This window comes from Eleutherodactylus coqui, chromosome 10, assembly GCF_035609145.1.
Source record: "Eleutherodactylus coqui strain aEleCoq1 chromosome 10, aEleCoq1.hap1, whole genome shotgun sequence".
Lineage (NCBI taxonomy): Eukaryota > Metazoa > Chordata > Amphibia > Anura > Eleutherodactylidae > Eleutherodactylus > Eleutherodactylus coqui.
In genome coordinates this window covers 26405005-26424597 of record NC_089846.1, presented here as the reverse complement: position 1 = coordinate 26424597, position 19593 = coordinate 26405005, and the positions used below count along the sequence as shown (strand labels likewise).

Here is a 19593-nt window from a genome sequence, read left to right as displayed (position 1 = left end):
TATGAAGAGTAGGGATGAACGAGCACGCTCGGTTAAGGCAGATACTCGAACGAGCATCGCTCTTCTCGAGTAACTGCATACTCATCCCTGCAAATGCGTGGGGGCGGCGGGGGAGAGAGAGATCTCTTCATACATACCCCGACGCTGCAGGATGTAAATGTACGCCCTGCAGCATTGAAGGGTTGATGACTATTTCTAATGTCCCATTTGAGGGCTGACCTCACCGCTAGATTGTTAGCGCTTGTGCAGAGCGCTCAGATAAGCAGATCACAGCTGGGTTCTCATTGGCTTCTGGCTCAGTGATAAGTCAGCGATCCAGCAATGATTTTTATACTGGTTGAAAGTTCAAACTGTAAACCAATAGTGCAGGATGGCTCGGCATGTAAATGGCCCTCGTGTCAAGAGAATGGTCCAAAAAGTTAAGAGATCATTGCCTTGCACAAACAAGGAAAAGAATACAAAAAGATAGCAAAGGCGCTGAATATTCCAAGAGATACAGTTAGAAGCAGTCGAAAAGGTTAAAGTTAAAGGAACACTGGTTACACTACTGGTAATGTTCAAAGTGGTCCCCAGCAGCACAACCAACAATCCAAATGTCTTGGGGAAGCTTGGAGAGTGCCCGCTCCCCAGATGGATCCTGACTTCATTGGGATCCGGCGTAAAGTAATAGCATAGGGTGCTTCATAAGCAGCACACGGGAATCTTTGTATAAAAAAAAAATTACATCCGTTGAAGTCAATGGAAGCCGTCCAATCTGCGGCCTTTCCACAACCGACGGGACGCAAATTCTGCAGGAAAGCAGGAGTTTAAAAAAAACAAAAAAAAAAACTTTACTGCACATGTGCGGAGGCGTGCTGGCCGGAACATCTGCACACACCCACAGTGAAGAAAATAGAAGACCCGGACAGGCACGCAGAAGATGCGGAAAGCAGTGTCCTCCACCGCAGGCAGGGTCGGATTCTGCTGCGGGCTCCCGCATGTGGAACCCGATCCACCCGTGGACATTGGGCCCAAGACATGCGCCTCTACTGACCCAAAAGCACAAGAAAAGTCTGTGCAATATGCTTAAAGCCATATAAATAAGCAACAGAAGGTTTGGGGATTCTGTTTTGTGGAACGATGAAACAAAACTGGAAATTTTCAGGCCAATGAATCAGCGGTATGTCTGGAGGAAGAAGAATGAAGCATATGCTGAAAAAGAACACCCTGCCTACACTGAGGCATGGCGGTGGCTTGGCGATACTCTGGAGCCGCTTTTCTTCCTCTGGCACTAGAAACCTGCAGCATGTGGAGGGCAAGACAGATTCAATCAAGTATCAGGAAATCCTAGGAGAAAACGTCATGCCTTCTGGGAAAAAGCTGAAGCTCGGGCAATATCGGACCTTCCAACAGGGCCAATCATAATTCGAAGTCCACCAAGGCTTGGAAGACAGAGTCCTGGAAGATTCTGGAGTGGCCTTCCCAGTTGCCCGACTTGAACTCCATAGAAAATATTTTGGTAGGATGTGAAGAAGTTGGCCGCCGCACCCAAAAGTACTAGCGACCCGGAAGCCATCGCCCATGAAGGAGGAGCTAAGATTCCTCAGGAACGCTGGCAGAAACTGGTGGCTGGCTTAACGTTAGCAGCAGGTCATAAGTAGGAAAAAGTGCTCCACTAAGTACTAAGGACTTGTCATGAAGGGGGTGCAGTAGTCATTAAAAGTGGACTTTGTGATGAATTTGGAGAAGCTGCTTGTTATATCCGTTGTGATGAGTTATTGAATTTGTTCTTGTTTGACAGGTTGTTGTTTTTTTTTTTTGGAGACGGCTGAAAATTTGTTAATTTGGCAAATACACATAACATGCAATGGGGGTTGGATAATTTTGATTGTAACTAAGAAACAACTTGGCAGAAGGCGATTATGTACTCATGCACCGCTTCCACAAGTCACAATATTAACCCTTTCCTGAACAAAGGTAGTTGCTGCTCCCATGTCCAGCTCAAATTCTGCAATTCTCACATTTCCCACTTTCAAAAAAATCATAACTTTTTCATTTTTCCAGTGATGGGATTGTGTGAGGACTGAGCTGTAGCATTTATTAGTACCATTTTGTGGTGCATACAGCTTTTTTTTTTATTTTTACAGCTTTTATATTAAAATTCGTTCTTGCAGACCAGGTGACAAGAAAAGTGAGGTTTTGGCATTGGATGTTTTTTTCCGTATGGCGTTCCCCATGTGGGATTAATGATGTGATGCTGTATTTTAATATATTGGACTTTTACCGATGCAGCAATGCCAATTTTTACGTTTTTAAAAATGCTTGTTTTTTTATGTGAAAGTTTTTTTTTTTACTTTTAAGATTTCTTTGTAGTAATTAAAAAGTCTTCATTTCAGTTATTTTTGCATTTTTATTAGTCCCCATAGGGAAACTTGAGCTTGTGATTCTTTGATCACTTATACAGTATAATGCAATAGAATAGTACTGCAATACTGTGTTACAGTATTACTATAGTAATACTATTGCATTATACTAGCCCGGATTACAGGCTGGCTATTAAAAGACATGCCACAGGAACATTTTTAATAGGAAAACAATCATGGTAGCCATGGGGCCTTTGTGAAGGCCCCAGGCAGCCAAGACACCTGGACATCAACCCTGCAATCTTACCAGAGGTGTAACTTGAGGCTTCTGGGCCCCAATGCAAAATCTGTAACAGGGTCCCCCAACTATAATGCTTTATTCATAGTACTGGGCTCCCTATATGAAGGAGAGGCCTTATGGGCCCCCCAAGGCTCCTGGGCCCGGGTGCAACCGCATCCCCTGCATCTTACCATGGTGGGCCATTTGAGACATTTAAATGCCGCGGTCAGCATTGACATCAGCATTTAAAGTGTTAACAGCCATGGTCTGAGTTATCTCTGATCACAGCTGTTGCAGACAGCTTATACCCGCTGTGTGTGGAGTGGGCTCATCACCCGAGGCCACTTTATATACAGCATATGCCGTGGACTTCTATGTATGTCCTAACTGTAAGGGGTATTGCAGTTAGGACGTATATAACCGTATGTGTGACGGGAAGACCATACCTTTATGGAAACCAAGTCAATGGTTACTGAGCTCCAAAAAAAAGAGCTGCAGAAATGTTTTCTTTGGGGTCCTGTATAGTACACACCATACACAATAAAATGGAACCAGAAGCGGGGGGATAAGGTGAGGGTGCAAGTAGTACAGGTACAGCATGGGAGACGAGGTGGAAAGAAGTACAGTTAGAAAAGGGGACAGGGAGAAAAAAATAGTACAATTGAGGAAGGGGAGAGGGGACAAGTAGTAGAGGTAGAGAAAGGGACAGGGAAAGTGTAGTACAGGTTGCAGGTAATACAAGTAGAGGAGTAATACAGGTAGAGGGTAGGACAGGAAGGTAGAGCAGAACATATGTAGTGCAAGAAGAGAGCAGTACCACACATGTAGAACAGACGAGGAGCAGTACCGGACAGGTTGGTAGCAGTATATTATAGGTAGATAGCAGTGCAGTATATGTAGTATAGGTAGACAGCAGTACAGTAGAAGTTCAAGTTTTGGTGGCTCAAGAAAGGCCATCGTAAATTTAAAATATTCCAACCCGCGACGTGTGTACATGAATGAATGAGCCATCATTAGGGGACTGTCCTTTGGGTCTTACGAATGAAGAAGCCGCAGTGTTGGCTTAAATGGGCACTAACTTTTCACAGACTACTTGTGCCCATCTACTAGCTTTTGTTAGTCGCATCATTTCTGTAATATACTTGCATTAAAAATTGTGTTTCTTCACCACTTTCAAATACTTTCGAAGTGTCTGCCACTAGAGTTCTCCCTTCCAGCTTCTCTCAAAACCATTCTCTGTCATTCGGTACAGAGCTTTGGTAGTAAAAAGGACACGGACACTTCCTTGGCAACAGGGGAAGGAGTGCAATCCAGTGCACTCAGAGGCTGCAGGCTGACAGATCTGCAGACACTGTGATAACAATCTCCATAACCTCTACCTCTTCTGCTGTTATAGCATCTGCGTGTGTGTACACATTATACTGGGTTTATTTGGTTCGCATTTCTCTGAATGCTTAAATAATCCTGGGAAAGCATATAGGCCATAGACATTCAGACTGCCTCCGTGCGGATAGGACCAGAGACAGTGCAATGCAGCAAGGGAAGTCAGGGCAAGGAAGTACAGGATAGTGAACTACTGGCGGAATGGTAATATTGCTACACCCCCTTTCCCTGAAAGTGGATTGTAAACAGCAGAAAAATGAGGAAGACCACCTGAAAATCAGAATTTACAGACATAGAACAGGGTTCAAACAGCAGCAAATAAGGGAGAAAGGAGAACCTGGTGTATTTTAGAAAACTTGTTGAAAACTCAGGTACGCTTTAATGCTGCATCCCCTGCAAAGTTTTTCCCACACAGCAGCACCCATGACTATAAGACAAGAAGAATCCTTTAATTAAGGATGAAGACAAGAAAAACTGAACAAGACAAGTGTAGATGTTACAAATCTCTGAGAAAAATTAGAATTTGCCTCGCCCTTCATGCTTCATCTCTATAAAATAGTAATATTGTCACGTGGTTGGGTATAAGGCAGCGGAAAATAACATGTGGAATGTATTCTATACAATGTCTCACGGCGCAAACATCTTTAGTCACTGATGTGCCGTATGAGCCCCTCCAAAATGCTAAACCTAGATGTCTTCAACACATTTTTCAGGCTTAGAGAACCCAAGAAGGAATTCTTCACCCTCTTGTAAAGACACAGGGCTCCAACGTCTGCCATATTAACTCATTGCAAGCTTCTACTCGGAGAATAGTTTGTTCCTCCTCACCGATCCCTCCATGAGTACACAGCAGCCATGTTGGAAATTAGATGCATCAAAAAAGATGTTTGGGCACTAAACCCATCATCAGCGGCCTAAAGTTGTAGTAAGCAAGATCCCTTGAAGGAATGGAGCTTGTTGTCTTCAGACAGTCTTATTAGGTCAACAGCATGAAAATTCACCCCAGAGGTCAAGGTATCTCTGTGTCCATAGTATATAGTTGGATCAGCTCAGATGTTATACTGTCTATGGTCTCCCTGGTGATGTCTTCACTAAACACCTATGAGATTGGACACAAGCAATGACATATTATATATTTTAAGGTTAAGCATATTAGGACTGCAACAGTAACCACTTTGTGACTGCCCAATATAAAATTTGCATTGCTGCTGCCTTGGCTCTGTGCAGCAGCAATGTAAATTTAAGTTCTGCTGTCAGTGGGCAATCGTGACCCCCCACAGTGGATCTAACACCCTAACAGACTCTGATGGGGGTGCCGTCATCATGACCAGATTAATTACAAGTTCTGATGACGTCATCAGTGACAGCCAATGACAGCACTGACCAGGAAAGCAACCAACTTTCCTGGCATGTCTGTGCTGTCACAACATGCCAATCCGGTGCTCACCTATCAGTGTGAAAGAGAGAGGGACTCTGTAAAACACCACACACTAACCCAAAATTAATCCCTTCTATTAAATCACCTACACTATTTAGGTAATTGTATAGTGTAGGGTCCTCGTTAATAATGTATACAGAAATAAGGTAAAATTCAGAAGGGCGCGTGCACACGTAGCAAATTTGCTGCGGACCCTTACATTAATTAAATCGAAAAATGTAATCATCAATACAATGTATGCAAATTAAAAATTAAATAGAAATGAAAATTAAAAACAATGATATGTAAGAATTTAAAAAAGGTTAAAATTAATAAGTCTCCTAAAGGTCTGAGAAATGTGCAAATTTTTTAAAATGTGCTTCCAAATTAAAGCAGCCGAGTAGAAATATATCAGATTAAAAAAAATAAATAGTGCAATACGTATGACATATTTGACACGTTGAAAAAAAACGGGAAAAAAAATTGCAAAAAAATAATTTCCCTCAATTTTGAGCATTTTAATTAAATCTATGCAAACTGTATCACTCGATTTTTACCATGTGGCAACAAAATATATTCAGGATTACTTGGATGTGTGAAAACTTTGCAGAGCTATTCCCTGTTAAAGTGACACACGCTGGATTTCCAAAATTTGGTCTGGTCTTTAGGGCACAAACAGTTTTGGTCTTCAAGAGGTTAAAGAAAGCTATTGAAGACTTGTCTGCAGGATAGGTCACCTACAGCAGATTAGCAGGGTTCGCTGTTCAGGACCCCCAGGGATCGGTAGATCAAAAGGATCTATGGATGGCCAGAGCTTTCTAAATGCAGTTCATAGTGCAGTGACCCGGTTTAGTATTTTGGCTGCTCTACCAAAGTTGGCAACTGCACTACAGAACGGGTTTTCACAGTTCCGGCCATCCTCAGCTCGTTATAATCAACTGATCAGCTGGGGTCACCAAGAGGTAGACCCCCGCTGATCTGCTATGGATGACCTATGCGGAGGATGGATCACTAATTGTTTTTTTCTGGGAAACCCCTTTAAGACCAGTACACATTACAAAGCTGTCAGCCAAAAGTGGAATGGAGTGCTTTACCCATGTGTCTGCCATTAAAGAGATTGTGCAGACATACTCTCCTGTCCAATCCAACGTCAGGCACAGATAGAGGCCAATGCAACCACCCAATACCCGGCAAGTATCGTGCATGGGTCCCATTGATTGAAATAGGAACTGCGCATGATAATCATTGGGCATTGAGCAGTTACCAGGGTGCAGTAGAGTCTCTCCACACCCAATATCTGGTCAGGTAAGAGAATATGCCTTCATAACCCCTTAGAAGAGAAGGCAATAGTGGAAACCCTACACTAAACCTCCCCCCCCCCCCAAGGGTATGGGAATGGGGTGTCACTATACATGCTTGATCTCGGTCTTTAACCCTTTGCAATCCAATTTGTATCCTGGTTTTCCTAGGGGGCTTACTCTTTTTCTGCCATTATACAATGGCGCTATCTGCTGGCTAAAGCCAGTACTGCATGAGGTGACACGTTGGATAGGCTCCAACAGCAGAGAGGCTGGCAATATACAGTAAGAGAACCCCGACGGACGTCTTCCAACATCAGAGCTGTACAGCCTTAAAACATAATGTCTTAATACGTCAGACAGTGGATTGGAAAGGGTTAATCCTGAGCCGTTGCGCATGTACATTACGGGGTTACAAGTCCTGCAATCGAGAAGGTCAGGCGTCCAGCTGTCAGAGACCACCAAGGTTACCAGGGAGTAGAATGCAGCCTACAGTGCATGCTATGTAGTAAACAGTGGCATTGGCAATGGTGGTAATCGCTGTGTGCCCACCAGTATGGCAGAGCTGTTGAGTCTTCAAACCTAGATAAGCATGGGCAGTGACTGATGCCATGACAGGGGCATGCTTTACCCTGTAACTGGGGCTTCTACAGTATGAATGCACCCAGTTTCACAGCAAAACCTATTTTGGTTGCCTACATGTGCAAATTATTATTAAAAAGTGTCTGGTCATTTAGGACTCTAAATCATTAAAGGGGCTGTCTACGGTTAGAAAAACATGGCTGCTTTCTACCAAGCACAGCACCACCCTAGTCCGTGGGTTGTGTCTGGTATTACAGCTTAGATCCCATCCCATGCAATACCACACACAACCCTATGGACAAGGGTGGCACTGTGTTTGGAAGATAGCAGCCATGTTTTTCTAACCCTGGAGAACCCGTTACAGGGCTTAAGAATGTGGATGTCATTACATACAGGGATGAGCACTCTTCTTTCCTAGCTTCTTCAATGGCGAATCTGCTTATTTCTACAAGTGGGCATTGTACAACTAAATAACTAGCCAGATGTGGCATTCAGGAGCCTAGGAGAGCTGGGTGCTCATTGTATAGAAGCTCTAGTGCCATCCCTAGTCACCCAGCTGTCCCAAGCTGATGAGTCCATAGCTACCTGTCCCAGACAATATTCCTTATATACTACATATCAGGAGACAAGAGACGTCTTCCTCTCGCACAGCAGCGAGTTCCGGCCTTCCCCGCAGATCGCCGCCGTTTGTCACATCTTTAGAATGGGTTTTAAAATGACAAGGTAACTAAATAGCCAGAAAACCAAGAGTCAGTATTTACTAGGGTAATATGAAGTGAAATCTGTGTACGCTCTGGGGCAGTATAACCTCATCGTCTAACCGAGGAGACAGCCGTCGTCAGTCCACCCTGTCTGAAAACTGCGACAGGCCGGGCTGCGCTGGTCTATGGCAGCTCAGACTTCACAAACTTCCCTAGACTTTCCCAGGAATCACTTAAAGGGGTTGTGTGTTACAAAAAAAGTTTTGTTTTTTCGTTCCCCCATCCAGCAACAGCACCACTCTTGTCCACAGGTTGTGTCTGGTATTGCAGCTCCGTTTCAATGCATGGAGAAATAGTTTTTTGTAATACTAGACAGTCAATGGACAAATGACAAGAACGGTGCTGTTTCTGGGGTAAAGTTAGTTATATATTACAGGGGCCACAATACCGATCTCAGGTTTCATAGCCTATGTTTGCTAACCACCTTGGGGCAGCCTTACGCCGTTTTCTTAAGTCCCATTGAAGTGAATGGGAGGGGGACTTAGGGAAATAGTGTAGCTCAGCGCACTACACTGTAACGGGAACACGGGAGCAACAACTATTCACTTCATTGGGAGTTATGGAAACGGCTCAGCTGTTCCCGCAACACCCGGTGACGTGGTCAGAAAACACCAGCCATCAACCGGGGAATACCCTTTTAATCATTCTTGTGGTAGCCAATGATTTTTCAGTTAAAGGCGTTGTGTTCTTGACTCCTATTAAGGCATATGAATTTCATACAGCATAGTCTCCCGCTCCAGACCCCCCCTCTATGACCCAAGAAGGAGAGGCACTCCATAACAGCGCCTCCCGTTCCGTTGGACCTTGGGATGTTATTACAGGATGGCCATTCATATAAATGGCCGTCCTGTAATACCACATTTTTCCGGCGGCACTTGTTGTTGGCTTCGCCTTGCAAAATCAGCCGATTGCTAAAGCTGCCAAGAGCGAGACCAGGGACGACCTACTGTTCGCCCCAGGCCCCGCAGAGGTTGTGCATCTTGGATCAACCCCTTTAAAAACACAGGCTTCAAGATTATACTGGATTTGTCCCGTTTTTCTTATGGAATCCGATGGTTTCCAATAGAATTGTCATTGCAGATTATGCAGGCGACAGCCTTTCTAGAGTTGGGGGTTTGCAACTGCATAATTGGACAAGTCAGGCATTAGTGAACCTGGGAAGGCTGGGTGGCAGCCCTGTGACAGCTGTAGCGGTGCCGGGTGCAGCCAACCCAGTACAACCTGTGAGTAGACGCATGAAGAACGGAAGGATATAAACCAAAAACCTGGAAGTTAGGAGCGACCGCTAAATGGTGCCTAGCTACTGTCTCGCTATTCATGAGCGCGTGTCCCCAGCAATACTGTGACCCATGTATGTGCCTGTCCATTTAAGGGTTGCGCCCTTTTCCCAGCCTTTTGGTTGATGCCATTTTATCTATCCTTATAAGTGGCACCTATTGTTTCCTCACCTTCCACCACGGAGTTTCTGCATTCTCATCGCCTGGAACATCCACTCCATAGCACTGCAATGCAAAGTATAACACGGCCACAGCTATATGCTGCGCCTCGTAGCGGAGGCAGACGTCCCCATGGTAGCTGTCCCTGAGAAGAGCCCAGGAGGCCGTGGCAATAGGTGTGCGTTCCCAGCTGTGCCGGTTCATCCAGTTCTTCAAGGATACAAGGTAATGCAGCAAGTACTACAAAGAAAACCACACAGAATATAGTAAGCTTCTACAGTCAGGTATATTGGGTACAGTCGATAAGTCGCATCCGGCGCTATATCTCACTACTGGTGTCCTATAGTAAAATAACAATAGCGTACTTGAATAGGAAGACATGGATGCGCTACACGATGGTATGGTGTCTCCTGGGGGCCCCAGAACAGGGATTTCAATTTTGTGTTGTGGCCCCTTTGGGAGATAGCGTAAAACCCAATTGCAAAGTTGAAGAGTAGCGTGTGAGAAGCAGAAATCCGCTTTCAGTCTCTCAAAGTCCTGGTGGGACCGCTGCTGGGACTGACGTAAGGAATGTATTCAAAGGGTCCTCCTTCTGTTACGATAGGGGCAGATGACTAAAATAAATAAATCTTGTTATTTGTATAGCGCCAACTTTTTCAGCAGTGCGAAAAATGTATTACTGCCCCCCCCACCAAGCTGGGTTCTCATTTTACTGACCTCGGAAGGATGGAAGGAGTCAACCTTGAGCCAGCTACCTGAACCATGCTACCTGAGGGATTGAACTCGCAACCTTCAGGTCGTGAGTAAGAGCTCACGGTTGCATTTCTGCTGCCTTAGCACTCTGCGCCACACGGGAGATCCCCAAGTCATCGTTGTTGTCTGCAGGAGATTTAGGTACCGAAGTGCACTAGGTCTCCTTCAAGTAAGCTTTCACATGGGCTGTACTAGCAGAACTTACATTTCCTTACTTTTGTCATAGCAGTGGCCCCATGGGACTTAGCCCTCATGTCCATGGGCGAGTCGGATTTCGCATGCAGGAGCTCTCAGCGGAATTCGACCCTGCACACGGCCAAGGAACCTGCATTACCTGTCCGGGTCTTCTGCGTCCTAACCGGGTCTTCTCTTTCCTGCTCTGCGGATGCACGCTGGCGCACATGTGCAGTACAATCTTTTTTTTTAACTCCTGCTTCCCCACGGAATCTGTGGCCTGTCTACAAAACAAATCCGCATGCTTTAATTCCAGTGCAGACGCCCATGTTTCTCTATGGGTGTCTTGAACTGCAGATTGTCAGCACAAATTCCACCCGTGGACATTGGGCCTTAGAGAGATATGGAGAGCGGTTTTCTGCTTCTCACGTGCGACTCTTTAACTTTACAAGTCAGTTTTACTCTCTCTCTTACAGGAGCCACAAAACAAAATTTTAATCCATCTTCCGGGGCCCCCAGGGGTCTGTGCGCCGTACCATCATGTAGAGCATCCATGTCTTCCTGTTCAAGTACACTATTGTTTTTCAATACAGGACACTGCTACTGAGATCTGTTTGACCCTGTATACCCCTCTAATGGCAAGTCCAGATTAATTTTCATCCTCCACTGAAACCAATGGATACCCTTAAAGGGGTTGTCCCATGACAAGTACTTATCCACAGGATAGGAGATAAGTATCTAACCAATATGGGTCCGAATGTGGGATCCCCACTGATTCCAAAAACAGGAGTCCCGAAGGTCCCCAAATGAATAGCGTGATGGTCATGAGTGCAGATAGCAGCTCCTTTTACTCGGGACCCTTGTTCTTGTGATTGCTTTTTTTTTTTTGACACTCCCCATAGACTCTCATGGGGAATTTTGGTCTGTGAATACGGAAGGAAAAAAAAAGGACATGCTGCGATTTTCTTTGATGTGCAGCATGGGTCTGCATAAAAAAAGTCTGCAGTACACCAATTTACTTTAATGGGTCCGGGTGCTGTCTGCATTAAGTCAGTAAAAAATATGGACGGCACATATATAGAAAATACGCCCGTGTGAATTGGCCCTTAGAGTATGCAGTCTTGTTAGATATCCGTACCTCAGCGGCTTCTCCTAGTGTACGAGTCACGGAGATGATGGAATATGGTTGTAACTTCCTGTCGATGATGGGAAGAACAGCTCTGGAGCACAAACAGCTGTCTAACAAGCGAAATACAGTGCAGACTAAAAGGCTCCCCATACACATTAGACAACAGTTGTATGTTGGCCTCCTGACTTTACCCCCCAAGAGATGATGGAGGAAAGAATTGGGCACATTGAATTTCAAGTCCTGTTCCTTTTGTCCCCCCAGAGCTGCGGCCGTCTCCACTGCCCCCATGTAAAACACATCAAGCTCAATCACACTGAGAATTCATGTATATGGGCGAGTCTGGAAAACTAGTTGTTGGCTGAAGGAGAATTTCGCCACCATTGAAGGCGTAAGGGCACCTTCAGCACAGAGGGCCATTCATGGGCCTAGGGCGGTTTTACTATTGGAGCTCTGAGGCCAACATGTTCTTTGAGGTTAGAAGGACAAGGAGATGGTTCGGAATCACTTACCTTGTGTGGATGAATGAAGGAGACGCGAAAATGTAAGAGGCGGAGCATCAATAATTCACACTGTACAATGCTATCCCGCAGCTCCCAGAACTTGGCATCGACTTCAAGGGGGTCACTCCCTGGATTCAGATATCTGTCGAAGGAAAAGGAGCCAAACAAATCTCATCAGACAGAATGCTCTTCATGTCTTACCGAGGCTTCACGTCTGTAAAGGCTGATTTAAACACAACGATTTTCACTCAAAAATCGCTCAAAGCTGTCTTTTGAGCGATAATCGTTGTGTCTAACTGCACTGACATCCTGCAGTTTTCGTTAAGCTGCCGCTGATCTTTCAGCATGCTGAAAGACAACAATCAGCCTTATCAGGGATTCACAGCGGGATACAGCTGATACTATTGTTTCAGCTGTATCCCGCTCCCTGAACACAGGAGGGGTATGAAGAACAGAGCGGTCCAGTTGTGTTCTGCATACCCTACTTGGAGCGCTCAGCTGTATAACAGCCGGGCGCTCTGAGTAGAGGGCAGCTAGATTCAGAAGACAAGCAGGGCCGCTTGTCTTCTCCATCCCCTGCTTGGAGCGCAAGGTGATCGCTCAATGTTTGAGCAATCACCTTGCGCTTAAAGGCACTCAATGATTATCGCTCAAAAGTCAGTCAAAAGACATCTTTTGAGCCATAATCGTTGTGTCTTAACCAGGCTTAAGTCTTCATCACGAACCCCCTTTGATCATACTCACATCCAATTATGTCAGTATGGAGTGTGAACCGAGTCTTAAAGGGGAAAGCAGTCAAAATAATCTAATAGGATCTTCTCACATAGATCTATGACCTATTGATCTCCAATCACCACTGATTTCCGGAATGAAAGCCCTCCAGAGTAGCCCTTTGATACCGCTCAGAGATTTCCACTACTGAAAATCAGACAATATTCAAAGCCGAGAACCAATGAGTTATATGTATCTCTTCTCTCCATAGAGCAGCTCAAGGAACGGCTTCTCCATAAGGGCGTGCAGGCTTTATGGTATATTCATCCAGCTCTTCACCCCCCTTCATCCTCAAGCCAAAAAGGCCCACTTGATCAGCTCTTCCCATAACTCTTATTTCATTGCAGTCACACACATATGTGATCACCTCTCGTCCTCTAAGTCACGTGTCAAACTCAAGGCCCACGGGCCGAATCTGGACCACCGTGTAACCACTATGAGGTCCGGACACAGAAGAACACAGACAACGCTTGGCAGAGGGAGCAGCGCCAGCACAGGGAGCACGTGCTATCTTGAATACGGAGCTTTGGCGCACCTGCACACCACTCTGTTCAGCAACCCACAGGTGGTGGCACAGCTCTGCCAGCCCTACTCAGGCACCCTAGCCACCTTCCACAGCAGGAAACTCGGTGCTAGAGAGGTGGAAGGGGAGAAAGTATGGAGTAAAGATGAAGCAGAAGTCTTAATGTCATGCCCCCCAGCACACAATTCGCCTTATATATGTAGAGGCGCACAAATTCTTCACATATTAGGCATATCTCAGCTATTGAATGCGCCTACACAGAAATGTATGCCAGGTATGATCTGGCGTATATTTCTGATATATTTTACACCAGTTTTTGGCTAAATTATATATAAATGTGTTGGTCCAGGGCGGCCACGCCCCTTCCTATAAAATACGCCCCCTTCCAGGAGAGGTTGTGTAGACTGGCAGAGCAGTCAAAAAAGACACAAAATTTCGCAACTTTTTCATGCCAGAATTTGCCGTAAATTTCCCCTTTACTGGTTTCCTCGTATAGTGTAACAAAGTTGCAATCACTGATTATAGCTGTGCCGCAATCGTACAGGAATCAAAAGCAATCAATAGCTTTGGGGTAACAGCTTAGATAACACAGTTTAGAAGTACCGTGTTTCCCCCGAAAATAGGACAGTGTCTTATATTAATTTTTGTTCAAAAAGGTTTAACCTTTTTACATGTATTGCTGCCTGGACACTATTTAAATTGACTTTTTTAATTAACTGTTAGCAGGGCTTAATTTTGGATAGGGCTTATATTTCAAGCATCCTCAAAAAGCCTGAAAAATCATTTTGCATCCTCAAAAATTCTGGGAAATTATGCTATGCCTTATTTTCAGGGAAACAGGGTATTATACGGCCACAGATAAGACAGGGGTTCCGCTTCCTAAGAACGTATCCTTTTGTTAGACCACGTCTACTGTTTTTTTGCACACCCATTGACTTAAATGAGTGACTTCTGGGCAAAAAGTCGGAACAGAATAGTACATGCTGGGGTTTCTTTTATTGTCCGTGTAAAACACGCATATCTGTGTAGCCCCATTGATTGTAATGAGTCAGTGTGTTGTCCGTGTTCAGTCGGTCACACAGACGTAAATATCACCCCCATGTGAATGAGCCCAAAATGTTAAGTTGCATTCACCGCAGTGTATTACAGTTGAGTGTCCCTGCCCGGAAGTGGGTCTACTGATCCGAACGCACAGCATCATTGATTCCTATGAGTCTGTGAGTTTGAGTCAGTAGACTTGCGGCAAGGCCAGGAAACTCATCCGTAAAAAGAGTGCAAAAATGCACCCATAATACGCCTATTTGAACGCGGCCTTAGTATCCGATTCCTGGATCTCTTCCAATTAGATGACCGGCCGCACAATATTATAATATTACAGACCTGTGGCACACATTGATGATGTCCCTTGTTCTGAGATGTTGCTCCTCTACCTTCCCAGCCAGATAAATGGCAGACATGGCCACTAGGTGCGGGTCATAGGCATCCAACGTGGTCTCATGGAAGAACTTGTGGTACACTGTGCAAGCCGTAGCTATGGGGATCGACTGCATCCCGAGTTTCACTCCTGCAAAAGATGACATTATAGTGTTAAGAGCAATGCTGATAGATCTCGTCATAACCTCCTCGTAGCGAGAGGTCATGATAGCGCTGAATTCCTGCAAATCAGTGCCCGCCCTTTATACAGCCTCTGTATAGAGTGATTTAGTGATCTAGATTGAGCAGGGGGTTGGACCCAATGACCCTGGGGGTCCCTTCCAACTCTATTATTCTATGAGCAGAAATTGTCACACCATGAATTGCCCACAGAAGATCGCCAGTGTGAAGGAGCCCTAAAAATAGTCGCTGGTTGATTAATTATCATCTGGGGTAAACAGGTAATAATTTCAACGACTACCCAACAACTTTGCAGGGATGTGTGTACTTGTTTGGCATCTGCTTTCTACTGAAAGCCAATTGCCTCTTGCCAGATGAATTACATCTCAGGGCACTGAAGAAAGCAGCAGATGTAATTGCGGAACCACTCGCCGTAATCCTTAGAAATTAATGGAGAACAGAAGAAGTCCCAGAAGACTGGAGAAGGACAAATGTTGTCCCCATCTTCAAAAAGGGGAATAAGGTAGACACAGGAAACTACAGGCCTGTGAGCCTGACCTCTATAGTGGGAAAGATCATTGAACAAATTATTAAACAGCATGTATGCAAGTACTGGGATAAGAATTGAGTAATTAACCAGAGCCAGCATGGGTTTGTAACAAACAAGTCACGGCAGATGAATCTAATTTCCTTCTATAACAGAATCACCGACTGGGTTGATCAGGGAAATGCTGTAGATATCGTATATCTTGACTTTAGTAAAGCATTTGACAAAGTATCTCATACTATACTTATTGAAAAAATGACCAAATATGGGATTGACAAGGCAACTGTTAGGTGGATTCACAACTGGCTGAGTGACCGTACTCAAAGAGTGGTCATAAATGGCTGCACATCCAAGTAGAAGATAGAGAGAGAATTCAAAAAGATCTAGACAAGCTTAAACAGTGGGCGGCGACATAAAAGAATTGTACAATGTCGTACATGTGGCCAAGACAAATATAAAAAAGTACAAACAGAATGGAGGGGGGGAATTGCGTTAAGCAGCAGAACATGTGAAAAAGACTTGGGTATACTAATAGATCACAGACTGAACGTGAGTCAACAGTGTGATGCAGCAGCAAAAAAGGCAAACAATTCTCGGATGTCACAAGTAATCAATGCTGTTGAAAAAGAAATTAGAGGTGAGGGTCAACTTTGGGGTAACCGTTTAGATACCACAATTTGGAAGTATTATACACCCATAAAAAAGACAGGAGTTCCACTTTGTAAGAATGTATCCTTTTTCCAGATGAATTACATCCCAGGGTACTAAAGGAAGCAGCAGAGGTAATTGCTGAACCATTTGCTGTAATCCTTAAAAATTCCTGGAGAACAGATGAAGTCCCAGAAGACTGGAGAAGGGCAATCTCAAGAAAAGCATAGAGTCTAGATCACGTGAGGTAATTATCTCCCTCTACTCTTCCTTAGTCAGACCTCATCTGGAATACTGTGTCCAGTTCAGAGAAGAGCTACCAGGAGCCTTGTGTGGCGGAGATGCAGTTCTAAACTCTCACTCACGACCTGAAGGTTGCAAGTTCAACCCCCCCGCATGGTTCAAATAGCCGGCGTAGTTGACTCAGCCTTTCATCCTTCTGAGGTCGGAAAATGAGTACCCAGCTTGGTTACAATGGGAGGTGGTATCTGTCTGGGATGATTTAGTAAATCCTGCACTGAGCAGGGGGTTGGACCGGATGACCCTGGAGGTCCCTTCCAACTCCACCATTCTAGGATTCTAGAATTCTACCAAGTTGGTGAGCGGTCTGCAAATCATGTCCTATGAGGAACGGTTAAAGGATCTGGGAATGTTTAGCTTGCAGAAGAGAAGGCTGAGAGGAGACTTAATAGCGGTCTACAAATATCTGAAGGGCTGTCACAGTGCAGAGGGATCAGCCCTATTCTCATTTGTACAAGGAAAGACTAGAATCAATGGGATGAAACTGAAAGGAGGGAGACACAGATTAGATATTAGACAGTGAGGGTGATCAATGAGTGGAACAGGTTACCACGGGAGGTGGTGAGTTCTCCTTCAATGGAAGTCTTCAAACAAAGACTGGACAAATATCTGTCTGGGATGACTTAGTAAATCCTGCACTGAGCAGGAGGTTGGACCCGATGACCCTGGAGGTCCAACTCTTTTATTCTAGGGTTCTTTTTAAAACATTTTGCCCTCCACTTTAATGCTCATTGGTTCCCGAAAACAAAAATACCTGCAAATGATCCTCAGCTGAACAGTGGTGCTGCGGCCTCTCGCAGTAGCGAGTATTCCCTCGCAGATCACTTGCACATTATGTGGACTTGGCCAACAACGAGCGGGTGTTGGGAGGGGTCAAAATTTCACAAATACACCCGCCAAAGAACCTCACACCTCCTGACTAGTCAACAAACTATATTTCAGCCTGTGTAAATGCTCCCCACAGTTTGTTTAGCGATCGCGAAGTCGAGCAACAAGTGAACAATCATCGCTCTGCACAAAAGCGCACAAACAGCAGTTGTTTGTACGCTTCCACAACTATTTCGAGTGACTCTTCAGATGATGGAGGTCTCATGTGAAGTCACGCTCAGGAGGTAGTCTCAAAGTGGTTTCACAACATATGATCTACAGATCGCTTCCCGTGACGTCCCCCACTTACCGGCCTCCATAATAAATCGGATGATCTTGAAGTGCGTCCTCGCTGCTTTGTCTTTCTCCGTCGTCGCTGAACTGGAGGATTCGTCCATCTCTCCACGGCTGGAACAGGAAAAAGAAAAGGGTCAGTAAAGTAAATGCCCCCCCCCCTGCCTCCTCCTTTACGCTGCAGCGCTCCTTCCATTATCCTCCCACCCGGTTGGGCCTCTGCCATTTTTGATGGCATCAATACTGCAGTCCAAGTGTCAAAGATTCTGGACCCCAGCGAACCGGAAGTCCATGAGATCTGTCAGCAGTCATTGGGATACACTAAGGCTGGGTCCACACAGGACGGATGTGCCGCGGAAATTCCGTCCGGAATTTCGCTGCGGCAAGTCCGCCTGCGGCCGCTAATCCTGGGTTAGCCAGCCATGTGGACGACATTTCTCAGAAATCTTGTCCACACTGGATGGCGAAGCCGTCGCAGCAACGCCGTCGTTGCGGCGCAGATTCGCGTGTCAAAGCATGCTCATTCTTTTTTTTTTTCCGGCTGCGGCCGCGCTCTTCCCTATGCAAGCGCCGACTGCAATGGAAAAGCGTGCAGCCAAGCCGCTTCAAAACCCGCGGCTATGTGCCATGGGTTTTGAAGCAGAGCTTTCCTGGCGGAAATCTTACGTTTTTTCACTGTGGCCAAACCGCGAGATTTCCGCCAGAAAGTCCTATTGACTTTCGCACTAAAAAAAACAAAAAAAAAAACTTGCAACCGGCAGCGATGTTTTTGCGAGAAAAAGCAGGTCTGACGCTCAAAACTTGCGGTAAAAAAAAGTTGTGATTTTCTCACAGCCATATCGCGGTCGCCAGTGTGAAGGAGCCGTAAGCGAGCGGAAATATAATTGCAGCATGTTCCATTTTGGGGCGGATTTCGCACGGACGGCTTCCGCTGAGGTCAATAGAAGCCGTCCGACCCGCGGCCCGTCCGCAATAGGAAAAACAAAGATTTTAAAAAACGGCGATAGTCCGCCATCATTCGCAATACAGAAGAAGAAGGTCTGCAGGGTCGCTGCGGGCTCCCGTGTGTGGAATCCGGATCGCCCGTGTGCTGGGTGAAGGAAGATCGTAAATATGGCGAAAAAGATACAGTTCACATTTGATTTAGCGCTCCCTCACATGGGCATACACACATTTGCGTGCAAGTCTCAGCGCCGCTCTTTTGCGCGTGCGAAGGAGCCCAGGAGTCTTTACCGAACGTACCTGAATGCGTCGTCGCGGAAACATTTCCCCAAAGTACTTGAAAACGCATATACGTTTTTTCCCCCCGTATACAATAATTCAGCGGTGATCAGACCATCGTCGCCGCGGTCACCGCTACTCATTAACCCATTACGGGTCTGAGTTGAGGTTGAATTCGGGACTCGATCGCTAAATTCGGTTAAATTACAGGCCGCAGTAGCACCGCAAGCGCCATATGTCGCTCAGCGCGCGGTCACATGATGCGTGATGGCGCGTTTGTCACCCATCTCCTGGAGCGTACTTTACCCGTCTAACGTCACGCGTTTTGCTCGCTGCGGTCACACAGGAGTGCAACGGCGAATACGCCTATTTTTATAGATCACCCTGGAGAGACAGAACGGGTGTGGAACTACAAGTCTCAGCATGCACTGCCCACCTAGCTAGTCCGTCTACCTGGTTTTGCCAGCAGCTGAGGCCTCTGCAGATGGAGGCCAGAGAACTGAGCGAAAGGACCTTTGGTGATGTCATGGTCATGTGATCAGTCACATGACCTGGCTGGGAGGGGATGTGATGGAGGAGCCTGTTGTGTACATACAGCAGAGCCTGCAGCACCATCACGTTCTGACTCGACCGCAACCAGACAATCCCAAGAAATCCGATGTCCATGCGCCGTTACGCTTAAAAATATCCGGCGCAACTTTAACTTCGTCCGTATGCGCGCCTTTTAGGCTATCGACGCACTCGCCTCGTTGCGCTGAGCGTCTGGCCGCTGTA

At 45.7% G+C, this 19593-nt stretch overlaps 1 protein-coding gene across 2 annotated transcripts; it reads right to left on the bottom strand.

Annotated features, from left to right (window-relative positions):
• Nucleotides 1–4433: 4433 nt before the first annotated feature.
• Nucleotides 4434–19353, bottom strand: CCNQ (cyclin Q). 2 transcript variants are annotated; one of them, XM_066580665.1, is made up of 6 exons: nucleotides 19273–19353; nucleotides 17615–17712; nucleotides 14730–14913; nucleotides 12065–12197; nucleotides 9512–9739; nucleotides 4434–5104 (listed from the first exon to the last, which is right to left on the bottom strand). In XM_066580665.1, the coding sequence occupies exons 2-6, from the start codon at nucleotides 17700–17702 to the stop codon at nucleotides 5015–5017; spliced, it is 723 nt and encodes a 240-aa protein (XP_066436762.1). In that variant the 5' UTR covers nucleotides 17703–17712; nucleotides 19273–19353; the 3' UTR covers nucleotides 4434–5014. The 2 variants fall into 2 exon arrangements, with proteins under 2 accessions (XP_066436762.1, XP_066436763.1); XM_066580666.1 differs by having other exon boundaries at nucleotides 19256–19314.
• Nucleotides 19354–19593: the final 240 nt, after the last annotated feature.

Coding starts and splice junctions, on each gene's coding strand:
- CCNQ (XM_066580665.1), bottom strand. CDS start 17,702: ATGGACGAATCCTCCAGTTCAGCGACGACGGAGAAAGACAAAGCAGCG. Junction 9,740..12,064: donor CCTTCATTCATCCACACAAG/GTAAGTGATTCC, acceptor TTTTCTTTGTAG/TACTTGCTGCATTACCTTGT. Junction 5,105..9,511: donor CAGAAACTCCGTGGTGGAAG/GTGAGGAAACAA, acceptor CCAATCTCATAG/GTGTTTAGTGAAGACATCAC.